This window comes from Myxocyprinus asiaticus, chromosome 18, assembly GCF_019703515.2.
Source record: "Myxocyprinus asiaticus isolate MX2 ecotype Aquarium Trade chromosome 18, UBuf_Myxa_2, whole genome shotgun sequence".
NCBI classification, from domain to species: Eukaryota; Metazoa; Chordata; class Actinopteri; order Cypriniformes; family Catostomidae; genus Myxocyprinus; species Myxocyprinus asiaticus.
In genome coordinates this window covers 39300995-39322252 of record NC_059361.1, presented here as the reverse complement: position 1 = coordinate 39322252, position 21258 = coordinate 39300995, and the positions used below count along the sequence as shown (strand labels likewise).

The 21258-nt window shown below is 39.5% G+C and overlaps 1 protein-coding gene across 2 annotated transcripts in view; it reads right to left on the bottom strand.

Moving 5' to 3' along the window:
• LOC127456453 (ras GTPase-activating protein 2-like) overlaps positions 1–21258 on the bottom strand; it is a 94136-nt gene that overhangs the window by 12883 nt on the left and 59995 nt on the right. For both annotated transcript variants that reach the window (XM_051724968.1, XM_051724966.1), the window contains 8 exons: positions 19288–19374; positions 19097–19174; positions 18911–18984; positions 18692–18798; positions 10672–10754; positions 6646–6854; positions 5743–5846; positions 2465–2645 (listed from right to left, as the gene is read on the bottom strand). In XM_051724968.1, coding sequence (XP_051580928.1) covers positions 2465–2645; positions 5743–5846; positions 6646–6854; positions 10672–10754; positions 18692–18798; positions 18911–18984; positions 19097–19174; positions 19288–19374 — 923 coding nt within the window. The remainder of the gene's footprint in view (positions 1–2464; positions 2646–5742; positions 5847–6645; positions 6855–10671; positions 10755–18691; positions 18799–18910; positions 18985–19096; positions 19175–19287; positions 19375–21258) is intronic.

Here is a 21258-nt window from a genome sequence, read left to right as displayed (position 1 = left end):
GTTCGCTAAGTGGTGTTCTTCCCATCAGGAAGACCCCCAGAGGTGCGCAGTCAGATCAGTGCTTTCCTTCCTGCAAGAGAGGTTGGAAGGGAGGCTGTCCCCTTCCACCTTGAAGGTGTACATTGCTGCCATAGCAGCACACCATGACGCAGTCGACGGTGAGTCCTTAGGGAAGCATAATCTGATCATCAGGTTCCTAAGAGGCGCCAGGAGGCTGAATCCCTCCAGGCCACGCCTTGTTCCCTCATCGGATCTCTGTAGTTTTTCAGGGTCTACAGAGAGCCCCCTTTGAGTTTGCAGTCAGCCGGGCTTAAGGCACTCTCCTTGAAGACTGCCCTCCTGACTGCGCTCACTTCCATCAAGAGGGTAGGTGACCTGCAAGCGTTCTCTGTCAGCGAAACGTGCCTGGAGTTCGGTCCGGGCTATTCTCATGTGATCCTGAGACCCCCGACCGGGCTATGTGCCCAAGGTTCCCACCACTCCTTTTAGAGACCAGGTGGTGAACCTGCAAGCGCTGCCACAGGAGGAGGCAGACCCAGCCCTGGCGTTGCTGTGTCCGGTGCGCGCTTTGCGCATCTATTTGGATCGCACGCAGAGCTTTAGACTCTCTGAGCAGCTCTTTGTCTGCTTCGGTGCACAGCGGAAAGGAAGCGCTGTCTCCAAGCAGAGGATCGCCCACTGGCTCATTGACGCCATAACTATGGCATGTCTCGCCCAAAACATGCCGCCCCCGGTAGGGCTACGAGCCCATTCTACTCGTGGTGTAGCGGCTTCTTGGGCCCTGGCCAGAGGTGCCTCTCTAACAGACATTGCAGAGCAGCGGGCTGGGCAACACCCAACACCTTTGCAAGGTTCTACAACCTCCGGGTGGAACCGGTTTCGTCCCAGGTAGTGGCACGCAACACAAGCGGATAAGCCCGGGATAGCCGGCTGGGTGTATCGCTTGCACATAGCGCCTTCCACCTCCTTTGAGCTGAAGACGTGCGCTGTTAATTCCCAGTAGTGTTCACAAAGGTTGTTCCCTGGTTGACTTCCTCCGAGCCCTGTGGCAGTCGAGTTTTCGGAGAGACTCGCTGCCGGCCCAGTACACGCGCTAACTAAGAGCCCGGTTCTGGGGTAGGTGCTCCGCATGTGGCGGTTCCCTGTAAGGCTAACCCCATGCGATCTATATCTTCCGCTAGTTCGTTTCCCTACTGGCAAACTGCGTCTTCCTTGGGCAGAGCCCCTCAGTCTCCATGTTGTAGTAACTCCTCCCCCATTGGGTAGGATCTACCTTGAAGGCTCTCCACATGGATGGAAAGACCATGTGATGTATTCTTCCACTTAAATATCCCCCTCTCTTGGGGCGAGGTGTGGTCTCCGCGGTGTCCTCCCCTTGGGAGGGACACCCCCCGACTAGACCTGGCGGCCCAGTCGGATAATCCCCCTTCTTTTTAAGGGAGTGGAAAAAGAGAAGGGGAAAGAGGCCATGACTGGGTTAAGCCTGTCTCTATCTCTGGGTAGTCGACTTGTCCCCAAAAAGGGCCGTTCGACACTCATAACTGTGTTGGGGGAGGTTACGTGTCGACCTGGTGTGCTGGCTATGAGGCACACAGCAAGTCTGCCCACCACACACCGCCAGTTCACGTAACACAGTTCAGCCTTGTGGCGTTTTGTATAGGGACCCCTAGTGTCACTACATCGACACCAACGTCGAGTGAGTGACAGATAGGGAACGTCATGGTTACTGGTGTAACCTCCGTTCCCTGATGGAGGGAACGAGACGTTGGTCCCTCCTGCCACAACGCTGAACTACCCGCTGAAATGGCCGGACCTTATATCGGCTCCTCAGCGTAAAACCTGAATGAGTGGTTGCATACCAGCTCCTTTTATACCCGTATGTTCGGGGGAGTGGCATGCAAATACCACTCGCCAATTTTCATTGGCCTTTTATCAAAGACCAGAGGTGTCTCGGGCTCCCAAGAGTGACCCCTAGTGTCACTACATCGACACCAACGTCTCGTTCCCTCCATCAGGGAACGGAGGTTACACCAGTAACCATGACGTTTTTTGACCCAGTAAAGGGGTGTGTTGCTGCAGAAATGCTCTGCTGGAAACACTGTCAGAGTATTTCAGTATAGTGTTCCAGCCGCAATGGGGGAAAATTCATGCAGGGGAACCATTAACGAAACCGAAAGTCACTAAGATCATCCGATTCCGGTATTTTGTAAAGAATGGAACCGGTTCTGAACAAGAATCGGTTCTCGGTTCCCAACCCTAACACCCCCCCCCGTAATTTGCACCATGGGTCATCCGGGTTTTCCAAGCATACAGAAAATTTGCATATTGTGTACAACATACTGCATAGTGCAAAAAATAGTACAAATACTACATAATATGGTAAAATGCTATTCCGAACATTCCCCTTGTCTTTTGAATTAAGATTTCTATTTTTGAAAATTATAACAAGTTGTAAGTGTCTTACATAGTGCCTGGTTCGTCGGTTAGTGCCCCCTTTAAGTCATGGTGAGCCCGCAAGTCTTCCAGCACAGCTCTGAGCTCATTAATGGTGCGAAAGGTCTCTTTTGGGTCCTGTATAGTGAAGGCTGAATACTCCTCCTGCTCTTTTTGCTGCCCAAGATACACTGACATACCGGCACAGGCATCTGGAGACACACACACACACACACACACACACACAGGTCAGCAATCATGTACTGAATGCACACAGCCTTTGGGTAAAATGAAAAAGGTTTTCATTTTTTTAAGTTTAAAAACATATGTAACACAATTTGACCTACAATCTCAGTAAAAGTTTGGACACACTTGACCTAAAATATGATTCTAATGATCTCAAAATCCTTTTGATCTAAAGGAATATTTGAAATTATTTGAAATAAAAATGTGAAATTAGTTTGGTAGACAAATATATATTGTTTACAGTGTTGGGGAGTGGTTAACTAAAAGAAGTGATGCTACTAAAGGCCAAAGTATACTCCGGGTGTCCGCGTTGCGGATCGCTCCATGTGTGGAGTATGTGTGACGCAAATTGCGTCATCAGCACTGCCGTGCGGCTTGACAGCCTATATTTTCTTGAACCACGCACGTGGTCCTCGGCTGTGGGTGTTGCTGACGCATGCACCTGCTATTGACTGTACTAAAAGAGTATCACAAAGAAGTTGTAGTGAGCATGCGTCAAACACATTGTAATACTCACAGAGGCAACGTGATCGACAAGGTGCGAGCCGATCTGGAATGCGCAGAAACTAAGTATACCTGGGCCTTAAGTTAACCACATTTAGCTTGAAAGTACAGTTGTGCTCAAAAGTTTGCATACCCTTCGAGAATTGGTAATATATGTACCATTTTTAAAGAAAACATGAGTGAGCAGGCAAAACACATTTCTTTTATTTCTTATGGGATTCATATTCAACTGTAGGTTATAACAGAATAGCACAATCATAAAACATGGCAACAATTAAAAAAACTGAAATGACCCCTGTTCATAAGTCTGCATACCCTTAGTTCTTAATACTGTGTATTTCCCCCTTTAGCATCAATGACAGCGTGCAGTCTTTTGTAATAGTTGTCTATGAGGCCCCAAATTCTTGCAGGTGGTATAACTGCCCATTTGTCTTGGCAAAAAGCCTCCAGGTCATGCAAAGTCTTTGGTCGTCTTGCATGTACCATACGTTTGAGATCTCCCCAGAGTGGCTCGATGATATTAAGGTCAGGAGACTGTGATGGCCACTCCAGAACCTTCACCTTTTTCTGCTGTAACCACTGGAGGGTCAACTTGGCCTTGTGCTTAGGGTCATTGTCATGCTGGAAAGTCCAAGAGCGTCCCATGCGCAGCTTTTGTGCAGAAGAATGCAAATTGTCTTGCCATCAATTTTCACAAGATTCCCCGTGTCTTTAGATCTCACACACCCCCAAAACATCAGTGAGCCACCACCATGCTTCACAGTGGGGATGGTATTCTTTTAACTACAGGCCTCGTTGACCCCTCTCCAAACATAGCGCTTATGGTTGTGACCATAAAACTCTATTTTGGTCTCGTCATTTCAAATTACAGTGTGCCAGAAGCTGTGAGGCGTGTCAAGGTGTTGTTGGGAATATTGTAACTGGGCTTTTTTGTGGCACTGGCGCAGTAAAGGCTTCTTTCTGGCAACTCGACCATGCAGCTCATTTTTGTTCAAGTATCGTTGTATTGTGCTCCTTGAAACAACCACATCGTCTTTTTCCAGAGCAGCCTGTATTTCTCCTGAGGTTACCTGTGGGTTTTTCTTTGTATCCCAAACAATTTTTCTGGCAGTTGTGGCTGAAATCTTTCTTGGTCTACCTGACCTTGGCTTGGTATCAAGAGATCCCCGAATTTTCCACTTCTTAATAAGTGATTGAACAGTACCGACTGGCATTTTCAAGGCTTTGGATATCTTTTTATTTCCTTTTCCATCTTTCTAAAGTTCCATTACCTTGTTACGCAGGTCTTTTGACAGTTCTTTTCTGATCCCCATGGCTCAGTATCTAGCCTGCTCAGTGCATCCACGTGAGAGCTAACAAACTCATTGACTATTTAAACGCAGGCACTAATTGCAGTTTAAAAAGCCACAGGTGTGGGAAATTAACCTTTAATCGCCATTTAAACCTCTGTGTGTCACCTTGTGTGTCTGTAACAAGGCCAAACATTCAAGGGTGTGTAAACTTTTGATCAGGGCTATTTGGGTGATTTCTGTTACCATTATGATTTAAAAAGGAGCCAAACAACTATGTGATAATAAATGGCTTCATATGATCACTATCCTTAAATAAAATACTTTTTTTTGCATGATCAGTCATATTTTCAAAATCAATGCCAAAATTTCACAATTTCTGCCAGAAATTTCTGGTATGCAAACATTTGAGCACAACTGTATTTCACAATAGTGTAGCTTCTCCAGTAACAAGCTACATTTTCCAACAAGTAGCATTAGTCACATTGATTACTCTGTCTGCTCTGTTGCTGCCTTCGCAATACAAATGCGCTCACCAAAACACTCTCTCTCTCTTTCTCTTATGTAGTGCTGGGAAAACCTGGTGTGTTTAAGGCTAGTGTGGCTGATTATAGCGCCTGGTAATGCCCCTGGTTACAGCGGCTGACCTGACTCAACACCTCGATCCAGCTGTTTGCTTCCATGCAGTTTCCTGCCTGAATGTACAGTGGCTTCTCTGAATGAAATAAAAGTGATTTGATTGATTGGTGACTTTGAAAAAGCTCAAATATAAGATAGTTTTGATTGGCCTTTTTTCTTTTCTTTTTTTGGTAACTATGTAATTTCCATACTTCTATACTTCCATTTTAGACTATAATTCTAAAATGTGAAAACTGTCCTAATAAAGCATGAGTCGTGTGTCCAAAGCTTTTAATTGGTACTGTATTTCTTGGTGAAACAGAACATTCAGAGAGAAACATTGTAGGGCGGGACTTCGTTTTATCCATTGGGGTTTAATTGGATAGACTGGATTGACTGGACATGGAAACACATAGGGACACATTATTATTGGTTAATATTATTTATCCCCACCTGTGTAGCCTTGGTTATGTCAGCAGAAAAAAAGTTTGATGCAGAGGTGAAGTTTATCATTTTGATGAAAGATTATTAAAACATAAGATTATGCAAAATAAGACAAGGAACATGTATTAAGCACACAGAGTCAGTTTTGACTGCATGTTGACTTTAAGATTCAGAACAAATGTGAAAAGCGTGTTAAAATTATACAAACCCTCCATCTTTTGCAGTCTGGAGAGGTTGGAGGAGAAGAAAGAGAAGATTCGTTCTGTCTCTCTGTCACAATCGATGTCCAGTTGAATATTAGCCAGGACTGTCCTATATTGCAGAGTCAGACATTAAAGACAGTAGGCATACGATACATGGTTTCAACACAAATAACATTGTGTATGTGTGTGTATAGTTGCATAAAACAGTGGTTTTCATCTGGTTTAGCTAGAGGACCCAGATTTTACATTGGACATCAAGTGGCGACCCAACACAGTACCAAACCCCAATTTAATGTAGACCTTGTCGTATTTTCTTTTACCATGCATAGTTTTGTTAATAGTTTTTAAGATGAGGGCATGTCATACAACCATATCTGTCAATTTAATCTTCCAAATTTGGCTAGCTTCTACCATGTGACAAATTAATTTGTGCCAATATATCATAGAATTTGACTGGAGGCACAGCCTTTGACATCAACAACAAAAAAATATTGGAGCATCTCTTTCAACATTTGGAGTCACTTTGACCCAGCAACAAGTTTTATGCACTAAGGTAAGAAGGATGATTCTGATGATAAATTATGTTTCTACTCCAAACCACTGCCGAGATATACAGTATCATTTAAATGTTGGCTGAGACTTTCCTTTTTACTTAGTGCATTAAACTCAAAATGACACATATTTTGAGTTTTTTTGGGGGGTCAAAGTGACTCAAAATTATGGAGCAGGTTGCATATGGTTAGCGGCATTTAACATTGTTTTTCGCTGCTGTCTCTGACCCTATCAGAACAGACCCATTTTTGGGTCGCGACCTACCAGTTGAGATCCACCGACATAAAGCAACAAAATCTATATGTATTTGTAATCATATACAGTACTGTATATATTTAGTTACTACAATCTCTTACGCAGTGCAGGGTTTGCAGCCCTCGGCATTCTCATTGGGTTCCTTGCAGCACAACCAGGATCCACTCACATAAGCGGAGGGGTGAAATGCGCTGAGTCGGCCCTGGTTACAGCGGCTGACCTGACTCAACACCTCGATCCAGCTGTTGGCTTCCACGCAGTTTCCTGCCTGAATGTACAGAGGCTTTTCTGAATGAATTACCTGAAACATCTGGAAAAAACACACAAGAGACAGGAGGACGTTACATATGTGTTGCATGTTACACATAGGTCACATACACACTGACAGTAACAAATAAACAAAACACGTGCCTCTGTTGACAGAGATTTACTTTAAATAATACGTCAATGATTGCTAATATAACTTGCTAATATTACAAATGTTAAAATGTTGACATTTATTTTTCTTGTTTACAGCAGTGAGACGTCAAAATGTTACTGTGGTTATCACTATGTAAACTAGGGCTGGGGGAAAATATTGATTTTCCAATTTTTCGCAATCTTCATTTGAACTATCTTGATATTGATTCTTAAATCCCAGGATCGATCTTTTACTAAGTGAGCAACACTCTACAATGCGAGTAAACCAGTCAAATATGTGACTAAATTTTGCACTATGCTGGTAAATCTTCAGATTCCAATCGGCAGTGCTTGAGTAGTATCTTGGCGAAAAATTCAGCACAGAGATCCTTTCACTGCGTGCTGAGAGTAAAAGTTTGGTTTGACTCGTTCTGTGTAATGTGTGTCCAAAGGCGAGAGCTACGCAATCCATTTGTCACTGAAAAATGTCCTTTTTAATACCCTTTATATTGTTTACAGTCAGTTATGGACCAAAAAAAAAAAAAAAAACAAACAAAAAAAACATTTCTTTCTAATCACACACAGTGCGGATGCGGTAAAGAAGCCGTTCGACTCCACTCTCTGTAATGTGCGCTCTACCAAAACACTTCTGTGAGACACTCGCTGAACTGCCGCTATTCTTAAAGAGACAGTACCGTTTTAGCCCATGTTCTACATATCAATGTAAATACTTGTACATAGTAAACAATAAGCATGTAATGATGTGTATATATTAAGAGCTGTCAGAATTAACTTGTTCAGAATTTAACAGGTTCATTTTTCTTAATCGTGATTAACGCATTTACCGTTAATACAATATAAACCAGTATAAACACTTGTTGGAAGGGCGGAACCTTTGTAATGTGTCCGGCTGGAGTCATTAAAGTGACGCACACACCACAACACACACACACACACACCAGAGCCCTTCTACCAAGGGGAGACTACAAGCTTAGCATGAAATAGCATAACGTGGCAGTCTCATGGACATTTCATGGGCGGTACACAGTAGTTGACCATTATGCTCTCTCCTTTGTTAGAGCTGTGGAGGTTGTTATCACACACAACAGCGCTTCCATGACAAAATGATGGAGAAAGGACCACTTAGCGCTATTTGATGTACAAAACAAGCCCACTTGTGATAGAAATTTTCCACCTGTGTAAGGCGCATTTTAAATACCATAGTAGCACGGCAAGTTTTAAATATCACCAAAATGCAGAATGACACATTTTTGTCTGCAAGCGCTCTTCATGTGGAGTTTAACCCTCTGGGGTCGATGGACACGCCGGCGCGTCCTGCTGGATTTTTTCCTCATAACAGCGGAAACAACTTAAAATACTCTGTCATTTTTGGGCATACAGATAAGTGTAAGACATCATTAGAGACCATAAAGGGTCTACTTTTATTTGTGTACACTCACAATATCAACAAAACCTTGTGCTTTTGTAAAATAAAGAAAATAAACAGGGTGCGCTTTCAGCCGTCTGTCTCCGCGAGCATCTTTCTGAAACACGTCACAAAAATTAAATGAAACTCCGCGAATACTTATCAGACAAACATGAAACATATGTCTAAAGAAAGCTTAAAATGTCTAATTTTAAATAAAACAATTCAAATTTAAAACAAATAATCTCCTGCAATGTAATCTGTATGAAACAAAGCAATGTACAATTTCTCCTGGCTCAGCTAATTATTGCTAATGTGATCTACCCACGGGCAGAGGGCGCTATTCATACGGTAATGTGCTGAGGCGATCAATGCAAATGGTAAACACCCCAAAAATGCCTTAAAAAGCATCAAGTTCATTCACTTTTCTGTGCGTTTGGAAGATGGCACGCTACACAGGTGAGGAAGCTCTTCAGCTGTTCCTGGATAGTGATGAAGAGGTCACATTTTCCTCAGAAGAAGAGCGGGGCTCTGATGAGGAACGTTTGAAGAGCGACTTGATCCAGCCGAGGATACAGTTTCGGATGAGTAAGTCTTTACTTACATTAGTTGACATGCTATTTTATATCAACATGTACATATTTTACTAGCTGAACTATTTCCAGACTTGCTAGCCAGGATTCAGTGTATTGAAATTTGAAAAATGTCTTAACAGGCAAGTTTTAGTTACATTTAAATGTTGTTTCAGCTAAAGCAGGTATTTAAATTGTATGCTGTATGATATAAATATGATATGTAATATGATATAAAAATAATATGCATGTTTAGATTATATTTTAACTAGTGTTTATGCTGCCTCATTATCATCAACGAAGCTTGTGCTTGCAAATATCTATTCGGGTGTAAATTTGTAAAATGTGCTGTAAATATGCCCATATTAGAAAATCAGCATATTACAATGATTTCTGAAGGATCATGTGACACTGAAGACTGCAGTAATGATGCTGAAAATTCAGCTTTGATCGCAGGAATAAATTGCATTTTACAATATATTCAATAGAAATATATAAATAGAAAAGTTACTTTAAATTGTAAAAATATTTCACAATATCACTGTTTTTGCTGTATTTTGGATCAAATAAATGCAGTCTTGGTGAGCAGAAGAGACTTCTTGAAAAAACATTAAAAAATCTTACTGATCTAAAACGTTTAAATGGTAGTGTAGGTCTAAAGTTTTTAAGTAAAGTCTTTATGTAAAGAAAATGTATAGTCAGATTATTCTTTAACTTGATTTTGTGAATAAGCTACAAACAATACATTCAATCATTAAGTCTCCTCAGATTCATTATCTCTTAGGGGAGGGGTCTTTGTCTCCTCAGGTGTGAATCACATCAATATTCATGATCATCCACGCCTCCTCGCATATGGCCTTTCTAACACTAAAAGTGTCTTACAAAAGTTAAATGACTATATTGTTTTGTATGAATGAGTGATCAGGATGGTTTTCACATCATTTTTGTAGCACAAACTCTAGGCTACAAGATCCAGTTCTCAAAAGTCTTGTGAACAAATGTTTAGTATGTGTTATATGGCCTTATTTCAGTGACTTAAAATTTAAGTTTTTTCAAAAACCACGCATAAACGTTATTCTCTCAAAAATACAATCATGTACATACATGTTGCTCACATATTATTGTAGCCCAGTTTGTGATGAATACAGTATTATCAGACTTTAGCCATTAATGTTTTTAAGCAATTGAAAAAAGCACAAATGTCAAGGCATGTCAAAACTTCTCCAGGGCCCAAAACACCCTCAGACCCCAGAGGGTTAAAGCGGTGCTGGCGTTGGCAAAGTTTTGAGCACAACTGTATATATGTCCATTTTTAAAAAGCAAAAAATGTGACCAAAATAATGAAAAATGAAAGATAAAATACAAATTAATATTTTTGTAATGTACCAAGTTAGAAGGTCCCCTGTGTAAGTAACACCATTAGCTGAAATAATTTCTTTCATATGTAAGCAATCACTGATTTTATAACTGAAATAAAACTAAATGAATAGAAATTCAATAAAATCAAATCGAAATCGGAAACTAATCAAGAGATTGTGAATCGGAATCGCATCAAAAAGGGAAATCTGTATCAATACCCAGCCCTGATGTCAACTCACGCAAGTTCAGAAAAATCATAATTTGGGGGAGTCACTACTGCGTTTAAGTCCAGTTGTGACTCCCATAACTCTGCAGTGTGTACGTGGCCGTGGATTTGCAAGAACACACAAATGCAATTGAGAACTACTCACGTTTTTGCGATTAAAGGCACTTTCTTCCAGTTTCTCGACACCGAGGATGTTTTTCACAGGAATAACACACAGTGCTTCTTTCCCTGGACACACAAAAATATACACTCATTCATGCAGTTTAAATAGCACATTTAATCACCTGTATGAGAAACAAAAATCAATTTTTTTTATTTTTATCACATTTATAAGGACGATGAAGATTAAAGTTCTAGTCCTTCAATCTGATTGGCCAAGCGGCATTCCAAGAGTGCCTCGTGCCTTCGGTCGAATCACAGCCATACTGATATTCGGAACAACAACATGATTGCGAATATAATATTGCTTAAATATGCACTGTTGCTATTCAATTAATTTAAAATAAAACACAATTACAGAGCACAGACCTCAGTGGGTGGGAATGTTTGGGTCTGTTTCTTGCATATACACATATTCAAACATCTGGGGACCGTGGTTCATAAACAGACTCTAAATCTCACTTGGTATCATGTAATGACCCGTAACGCAGTCCAGCCAACACAAACACACAGCTGTTTCTCATGCTCATTCTACAAATTTGATAAATTCCTATTTTTATCTCCTCAGCTGACTTGCAACATTTTGTCCACAGAACAGCCAAAATAAACAGATGCTTGAGAACCAGAGCTGTACACACAAATACAACTTTTAAGCAGGTTTAAAGGATGTCAGCCCATTGTGTTCTCTTTGTAATTGATCTTCTTTCCTAAGTTTTATCTGGTCTGCATTGCCACAAACTGGCTGGCTGTTTTTCCTGTTCCTTTTCATTGCAAAAATCCTATTTTTGTTTTCCAGTAAATATCTTAATCATACTTAAATCAAGATGAATTTACCTGACAAACAAAAAAGTCCAATGTATTGCAAGTTATGTGGAGACCCCTTCAGGCTATGATCTGTTCTGTGACAGACTGGTTTGACTTAACTAGTGTATTCTGAGTGCGAAAATTGCATTTACTAAAAAAATCCACCCTAAATTTAAGTAAATTTGATGCTGTTTTTCTCAGCTGCAATACTGGTGTAGTTAATGCGTTTTGCGTTTTTGTAAAGCAGGATAGTTTCTGTCTACAAAGATACCCTCATCTGGTTGGTCTTTGAAGGCAGCATATATGCATCCTTTACTGCTACATACTGTTTCTCTTAATCCTGTGCGTGTGGTTCGCGGTTGGTTAAAAGCATAAAAAGGGCATCTGAATGAGCAACTGAAAGCAGTAAAAAAAAAAAAGTTTCATCAGGAGGTGCCTTCATACACAGAGCGATGCATGCAAGTACGTTTACATTCACACCAATACGCTGATACCTACAAAAATTTGCCTAAAGTATTATGTTTTTTGACATCAAAACAAATAGTCATACGCACAACATTTGTGCACACTGGATAAGCTGGTAAGAACACCAGTAAAGTTGTTTACAGTACATGCAACACAAAATCTTGAAATTGGGCAAAAATCGATGTGTGTCGATCAGTTTATTCTTAAGCCAATTACGATACTACATCGATAAAGGAAAACCTTTAAAGGAATATTCTGGGTTCAATACAAGTTAAGCTCAGCATTTGTGGCATAATGTTGCTCACCATAAAAAATTATTTCAACTCGTCCCTCCTTTTCTTTTAAAAAAGCAAAATTTTAGGTTACAGTGAGACACTTACAATGAAAGTGAATGGGGACAATTTGTGGAGGGTTTAAAGGCAGAAACGGTTGTTTTTACAGTCGTTTTAGGGTGTAAGGCTAGGTGCCAAGAGAACTGTAACCCAGCACACGCCCACATGGAACAACGAAAGACTTCCGGGAAAAACAACGCTTAAACTCTCTCACAAGAAGGATCTGCACCTGAGAAAACAGACATCACTGTGTGAAAAACCCAAATTCCTTCTTAACAAACATTTGTCCACCTGAGACATCCTGCCATCCTCATTCTACCCCCACAAACTCCAGCTGTTCTCTATCCCCCTTGTCTCCCCCATAAGGTCCACACACAGCACACACACACACACACACACACACACACACACACACACACACACACACAAGAGGTATATGTGAAAATGTAACAAAGAAAACAATGAAAACAAAGAATGCAACTATATGTGTTTGATATCATTTAAGAGGTCTCTGTGCGACTGGTATAATGGTCTCTTTCCCATGTCAGTAAAACTAATGGTGACAAAGTTATAAGGTCTTTGCCAAATACTGCATTATTCTGGAGGTCTACCCCCCTCCTTGACCTACAATTTAAATGATCTCCTGTATGTTAATAAGGTTAAATCCCAGGAACTCAAGAACCCATTCACCCTCAAATTCTCATTGTTCAAAGGTTAATACCATTTGGTACACACTGTTTATTCTGTCTGGGTATTTAAGGAAAGTTGGCAAGAAGCTCAGGGAATCTGTAAGCCAGATCTCCCATGCTTTGCCGTTGCATGTTGTTTTGTCAGGTATGTTTCTGTGACTTGTCTTTTATTTTTAGAAATGTTTATTTATGTGTGAAATTGGCTTTGATTGACTTTGTAACTTGCGTTTTAAATCCTACCTGGCAAATAAACTTTTTTATTTATTCTGTATTCATCTGAAATAATTTATCACCAGTAGATTCGAGGGATGCCTTTTGTTACCGCAAACTTATGTCCAGGATAATGATCATTACTGGAGCTTATGAATAGGAGAAAACCATGTAAGACTACCAGTCACTGCTTATCACCGTCTTAGCAAGTTGTATGAAACGTGAATAAATAAAACTATCATCTGGTTATGAGCAAGCAGTAGGCAGCCGAACCAGATGATATTAGTAAACCCTGCAACCTCTGACTATGAACGGACTGGCAAATTTGTGTCTGACATTCGGGACCCAAATGAAAGGATAATGAAAATGAAGATGATTCAGAGTAATCAATAACTTAAAAAGATCAAATTAAAAGAATGATCAGAAGTTAATTAGAGCTGTAATCTAAATTAGAGGTCAATTTAAATTGGTGTCAGATTAATATAATATTGGAGTCAATAAAATTAATAACAGAATCAATTTGTAAAGTGTAAATTAACAAAAACTGCTTTACTTCAGCGCTCAGAAAAGACAGAAAAACGCAGAGACCTTCAAAGGACCATTTATTGAAGTTCCACTCCGAACCGATAAGTGTCTGTCCTTTACAAGGGTTTATGGCGTTAGGTCGTCATGGCAACTAAGTTGTACAATTGGATATAACTTTACACAGATAAGGTTATTAAGTGATTTTATCACACTAAAATCATGTTAACACACATAGGGCACAATTTTTTTACGCGCCTTAACTCATTAGCGCAAAGTCAATGGGCATGGCCAGGAAGTTTTGTGCAAGTGTACGTAAGTCTAGGCGCAAGTGGGTTTGGCGAAATCACACGTGCAATGGAGGTTCTTCTCCAGCACTGCCTGCATCCTATAATACAGTCAAACAAGTCAAACTATAATACCCTGTCAAGCAACAGTGATATAAACAAAGACAGTACATAAGAAGTTGACTGTATGCAATGAATTAAAAGAATAAAATTATGGATTTACATTATTTTGTGCATCCTTGTTAAATGGGACACGTTCCTTTTATAAACAAGGAAAATGTGGTTCAGGATATGGATGTAGGCTCTGTTAAATTACAGAGAATTTAAGTATTAATCATTTTAATCTACTGACACACAAATCATGGCTAGTATTATTAACAGTGATTGTATCCACACGCACTTTACTTCTAACAGTCGACAATATGTTTCCATCCAAGGTTTTTTTTACGACAAAAAGCGTAGTGCATCAAAAGTTTACCGATATAGCTGATGGAAATGCAAATTATGTTGTGTCGACATAATATTTTTCAGTTTAACTCATACTGTTATGGATTGGTCTTAACACCTGCACAGATCCGATGCTATAAACACATCTGCGTCATGACACTTCCAGGAGTGCCAACACAAATATCTCGTATCATGCACCTGTCATCGACAAGTGCAAGGAGAACAAAAGAATGTCCACTGTTTGTGATTAATTTAATCACGGTAGCCATTTGTGTATTTATTAAAGTTGCTTTTCCACACCATTCAAAATAATAGACGGCAGTCATGGAATTGGAAAATGGAAAAATAAAAATAAACCAGGACCTCTAGAAAATGTAACACAAATCTCATAATTTTTTGTTTCAATAAACAGCTTCAATAGCGATCATCAGGGACATTATTTGATGTTCTATACTTTCAGAATTTTACTTCCATTGTAAGTGCTTCACTGGAATTGTATAATATATATATTTTTTTTAATAAAGGAGGGTGAATTTTAATAATTTGTTGTGGTAAAACAGCATTATGCAACAAATGCTGTCATTAAGCTGAACTTGTATTGTACAAGGAATATTCCTTGAAGGTGTTGACATGACCACACACGCTGGCTTATTAACCACAATTGGTGTGAGAATGTCCATGTAAACGTGCTCATTGACAGACTGGGCAGTGAAGCAGAAAGGCAGCTGCTTTAGCTTTTGGATGCAGACCATACTTGTGTGATGGTGACATATTAAATGTTGATGCTGATATATAATGCTTTGCTGTCTCCCCAGAGAGACATTTACAACAGTTATAGGGGTCAAGTTGAGTTTAGCCAGTATAGCCCTATGTTCACTTTCTGCAACTGCTGTAAGCTCCCACTTCACGGACAGAATAACCTCATAACATTCTCAACCTCTCCGATCAGTTACATGCAGGATGGTTATAAATGAAGGGTACATGTCTACAGCAGTCAGTCCATCAATCTAGTTGGTACCAATTCCAGTAAAATTCCACGATTCTCGATACCAATTTCGATACCACAGAAAACAGGTAATATGTTACTGAACACACTTCTTTAGCCTATTAAAATGTTACATTTCAAAGCATTAAAACAATAGCATGTTTAATTCAAGTGTTTCTCAATTAAGTAAAAATTGCTTAAACTTTTTTTTTTTTTTTTTTTTTAAGTAGGACCCTATGAAATCAGTTTTATTTTTTTCTAAATTCCACATTTCTTTTTTTTTCCTGAATTCCATATTTTAAAGTTTCATTCAATGTCATCATCAAAAACTTGCAACAGCACTCTTGCTTATGAGATAAAGATTCAACAGAATAATAACAATGAAATAAAGGAGCCACAGAATTGAGTCGGTGCTCGGTTCTTCCGGTATTGCAGAAACACTGGTATTGTTACATCTTTTTTATTTTAGTATCAAATTGGTACCGAAGTACCGGTACCTTTGACACACTATTTAGCACTATATTTACAACAGTCCAGCAGGACGCAAAAGAAGGTCAAACCAGCATGTTGGCTTGTGCAGAGATTTTAACGCCAAATGATGTTTATTATGACAACAACGGTAAACATGAAGTGTGTGTGGACACCAAGATTAAAAGTTGGTGACCTTGAAATTCACGTCACATGTTGGCCTCTCGTTTCACAGGACAAAGGAACTACAACTACTGAGAATTACAGCCTGAATGCCATGCAGTTATACTGTAAATATATATACAAATTGTTGCGTTACAGTATGTTTTTTTTGTTTTTTTGGATTTTTCCCCTTTTTCTCCCAATTTGGATGCCCAGTTCCCAATGTGCTTTTAAGTCCTTGTTGTCGCGTAGTGATTTGCCTCAATCCGGGTGGATCGTCAACCCGCGCATCTTATCACATGGCTTGTTGAGCGCGTTGCCACGGAGACATAGGGCGTGTGGAGGCTTCACGTCATCCACCGCGGCAACCATGCTCAACTCGCCACGCGCCCCACCGAGAAGAACCACATTATAGCGATCACGAGGAGATTACCCCATGTGACTCTACCCTCCCTAGCAACCGGGCCAATTTGGTTGCTTAGGAGACCTGGCTGGAGTCACTCAGCACGCCCTGGGATTCGAACTAGCGAACTCCAGGGGTGGTAGCCAGCATCTTTACCACTACATTATGTTTTTAATATTAAAAATGCCGAATCCGAATCCCGAACGATCCCCTCTCCCCCACCAATTAAATTAATGATAGGAGCCACATGAATGAATTCACCACTGGCTCAATAAAACAACTAACATTATGCACTTGTTCACAAGAATAGATTTTCCTTGGAACAGGAGCAAAACATAATCTGGTAATGTAAGTATCAATGCATCAGAGGAGTAATCACCTCAAGTTCTCAACAAATGTATCCATTTTATCCTAAACCTATAAAACTTGCAAATACAAAACAAAAAATATAAGACAATAATATTGTGGTATAGGATATTCACCTAATATTAAAGCTATATGTATATTACGAAAACTTTGAACGTATATTTAAAGTGTGATTTTAATTTGAACTCTAGTCAAAGATCCCTGAGGTTCTGGGGTCTATTTTGAAAGAACAAGTTTTCCAAAGGAAAAACTCCCTGGGTTTACCCACATTCTGAGGGTGTTTGGTGCTCTGATGGCTCTTCAGAACGATATGGAGGAAAAAACTGTATGTGTTAAGTTGCTGGATAATGCGATACGCCCAGTGATAATCCTATGATGATGTCATCAGAACACGTGGAACATCGGCACCCCCACTGCCAAAATATACTGTAGCTTACTGAATTTTGTTGAGGAAAAAAAGGACTGTCTATTCCAGGGAACACAAATATAATTATGTGACAGATCGCGGCAGCTGCCCATTCAACGGGAACGGGGCGCAATGCTCTCTCTCTCTCTGACTTATAGCATGAAAAAAACATGAATGAATATCAGAGGTCATGTTGAATGATACAATGCAATTTCCTGAAATATATCATATCTCATGTATTCGCCCAATCTGTTAATGTTGAAATGACATGGAGAATATCTTCGTAATTGACACCAAGTGACAATCGCACGCACAGTTTGTTCATGTTTCATTCGCTAGTCTCTCACCATAAATCACACACACAATTCACACTTTCTCCACTGCCTCATGAAACCAAATTCATTACAAATAATTAAATAATATTAAATCCACATCCAAATGAATAAATAAAACCAAATAAATCCTCGTTTCCTTTTTACCACGTTTTTCTCTTCTACCTGATGCTTTGCCATAGTCACTGATTTGGTTTGGATAGCTAACCTGTAGTTTTGATCGTTGCTCAGTACTGCACATTTTAGTACAAGCAATTTTGTAGTGTCTTAAAAAAAAAAAAAATGCATCCTTACCACTGTCACGAGATGCACACCTTAAAAAACAGCCTATGTTAGACATACCATATGTATTGTCTTTTCATATATCTCATAAAGTATTAAATACGATTAAAATACTCAAAATGGCCCAATCTGATTGTGCTTTATTACAAAAATAATTGTAACTTTTTACACATTGCATTTTTTCTTCTTGTAACCCTCAAAATAGAGAGAGCTTCGGAACCCCCCATGAAGCTCTGGTGACCCCCAGGTTGGGAATCACTGCATTAAAGGGATAAACAAAAAAACAAACAAATTGTTGGTAATTAAAATTATACCACAAATGCGGTAGATTCAGCTTAACTTGTATCAAACCCGAAAAATAACTTTAAAAGTAGTGCAAGTCCCCACTTATCAATGGTTAACTCGACATAACAAATTCAGGTAATGACTGTCAAAAAGTGTCTAGCCATCTGCATTATATAGGCCATCACACACCCTGATTTCAAGTTACTGACATCAGCCATTAAAAAACACACTGATTTACAATATTCACAATGCTACAAACTGCAAGTAGGCAAAAATATTTTTACTCGTTACCCAACACATTTATAAATACACACCCATGACATAAAGGTTACGTAACTCAAATAGTGGAAACAGAATGTTTCACATCCAGAAGAGCTGACACAAACATGAATGTAAAACTGAGAACCGGAGCAACAAACACAATCCAGGCTCAGCCATTGCCATTGTCAGCAAAAACAACTGTCTGCAGTTGAACGCACATTTTTTGGCCTAAAAATAGAAAATTCAATAGGCCATAGAACGTGGTCTTTAGAAAAACACATCAGAGCTGGAACCACTCACCTTTCTGCTTGTGATAGGACAGCTCTTGATTGGTCACTCGTAACCAGCGCTTCTTAAAGTTCTTCTTTCCAATTCGCTTTCTGCCCTGGGCTCGTTTATGTACCTCTCTGTTAAAAAACATTCACACATATGTAAAAATTAGGTTTCCTGCAAACTCATAATGAGGTAAACTGAAATGCATTTACAAACAGAATTGATCAGTTGCCATCTTCTACGTACCCTTCCTTCAGCACAAATGAGTCCTCTACTCCATTGGACTCCTTTGACACATTAGAAGAGATCTCATCTAAGAACTGAAAAGAGAATAGACATGAAATTTTGAGGTGAAATGATTCTTTTATGTGAGAAGAGTGTTTTAACCTATATTTCTAGTGTTTGTTGAGGTGGTCTGCTAAAAATACTTACCTTTTTAACTTTTTCTATACATTCGTCTTCTTGGAATAACTTGAAGAAATCGTACATATAGGTTTCTTTAAAGCTAGACTGAAGAAAAAAAACAATTCCAGAAGGTCACAACAAAAACATGAAAAGGGACTTTCTGAAAGTTCTTCCCTTCCCAGCACATGAGTGGACTGTATGACTTATAGTTGACGTACCAGTTTGTTCTTGGAAAGGCTGCCCCAGCTGCCCAGAGACTGGATGGTTTTAGAGATGAGAGTAAGAGTGCGCGTAATTTCAGGGTCCTGAGAGAGAAAGGGAGAGGTGATTTTCTGAACTTAAGTATTATCTTAAGTGCATTCTTTACTTGTAATCATTTTATGCTCCAAAGATCTTGTGACGTTAACACGGTCAATGTCACAAATTTGCTTACATTTGATTTGTGACCTAGAAATAGTGAAAAATCCTAAACATTTCAAATTCATTTTAAATAATATGATATAATTAAGGTTGTATTTTTTTTACATTAGTTAAAGGGATAGCTGACCCAAAAATGAAAATTCTCTCATCATTTGCTCACCCTCATGCCATCCCAGATGTGTGTGACTGACTTTCTTCTGCAGAACACAAACAAAGATTTTTAGAAGAATATTTCAGCTCTGTAGGTCTATACAATGTAAGTGAATGGTGACCAGAACTTTCAAGGACCAAAAAGCACATAATAAAAGTAATCCATACGACTCCAGTGGTTAAATCAAGGTCTTCTAAAGCAATCCAGTCAATTTTGGCTGTGAACAGACCAAAATGCATCTCTTTTTTCACTGTACATCTTGACATCTGCAGTCTCCTTGCCGATCATGATTTCAAGCTTGGTTACACTTACTTACGGCATCTAGCGCTCTGCATATCCATCAGTGTAATCGAGCTTAAAAACATGATCGTGCCTAGAGACTGCATTGGCAAGATTTAATGTGAAAAAGGAGTTATATTTTGGTCTGTTTTTATCCAAAACCAAATGGATCACTTCAGAAGACATGGATTAAACCACTGGAGTCTTATGGATTACGTTTATGTTGCTTTATGTGCTTTTTGGAGCTTGAAAATTCTGGTCACCATTCTCTTGCATTGTATGGACCTACAGAGCTGAAATATTCTGCTAAAAATCTTCAATTGTGTTCTGCAGAAGAAAGAAAGTCAAACACATCTGGGATGGCATGAGGGTGAGTAAATGATGAGAGAATTTTCATTTTTGGGTGAATGATCCCTTTTTGCATTAGGTATCATGAACTATCAATGAACAATATTTTTAACAGCATTTATTAATATTTGTTAATGTTCATTTCTAAAAAAAAAAAAAAATACTATTGTTCATTGGTTGTTCATAATGCTTTAAAGCATACACAAGTATAATGTCAATGCATCACATTAACTTCAAAATGTTAATGTATACAACTTTTAATTTTACAGTTGTACAAGTATACTGTATGTTGAAATTAACCTGAACCAAGATTAATAAGTGCTGTAAAAGTATAGTTCTTTCTTACTTCATATTAATTATTGTAGTTAACTAATGTTAACAAACACAACCTTATTATAAAGTGTTTCCATTTAACTGTTATATTTAACTTTCTATTTATTTCCAGGTTTAAATAGAATTTAAAGCCCAGATTTTCAATGTAGAACTAGACTTTTGAACCCCACTGCATGTTTTGCTAATATTTAGGCTAACAGGATTATATTATTCAAGATTTCATGTCCATGCTTGTTTTTTTTTTTTGTGGTTTTTTGTCCCCTTTTCTCCCAATTTGGAATGCCCAATTCCCACAACTTAGTAGGTCCTTGTGGTGGCGCGGTTACTCACCTCAATCCGGGTGGCGGAGGACATGTCTCAGTTGCCTCCGCTTCTGAGACCGTCAATCCACGCATCTTATCATGTGGCTCGTTGTGCATGACACCGCGGAGACTCCCAGCATGTGGAGGCTCATGCTACTCTCTGCGATCCACGCACAACTCACCACACACCCCACTGGGAGCGAGAACCACTTAATCGCGACCACGAGGAGGTTACCCCATGTGACTCTACCCTCCCTAACAACCGGGCCAATTTGGTTGCTTAGTAGACCTGGCTGGAGTCACTCAGCACACCCTGGATTCAGATTCACGACTCCAGGGGTGGTAGTCAGCATCAG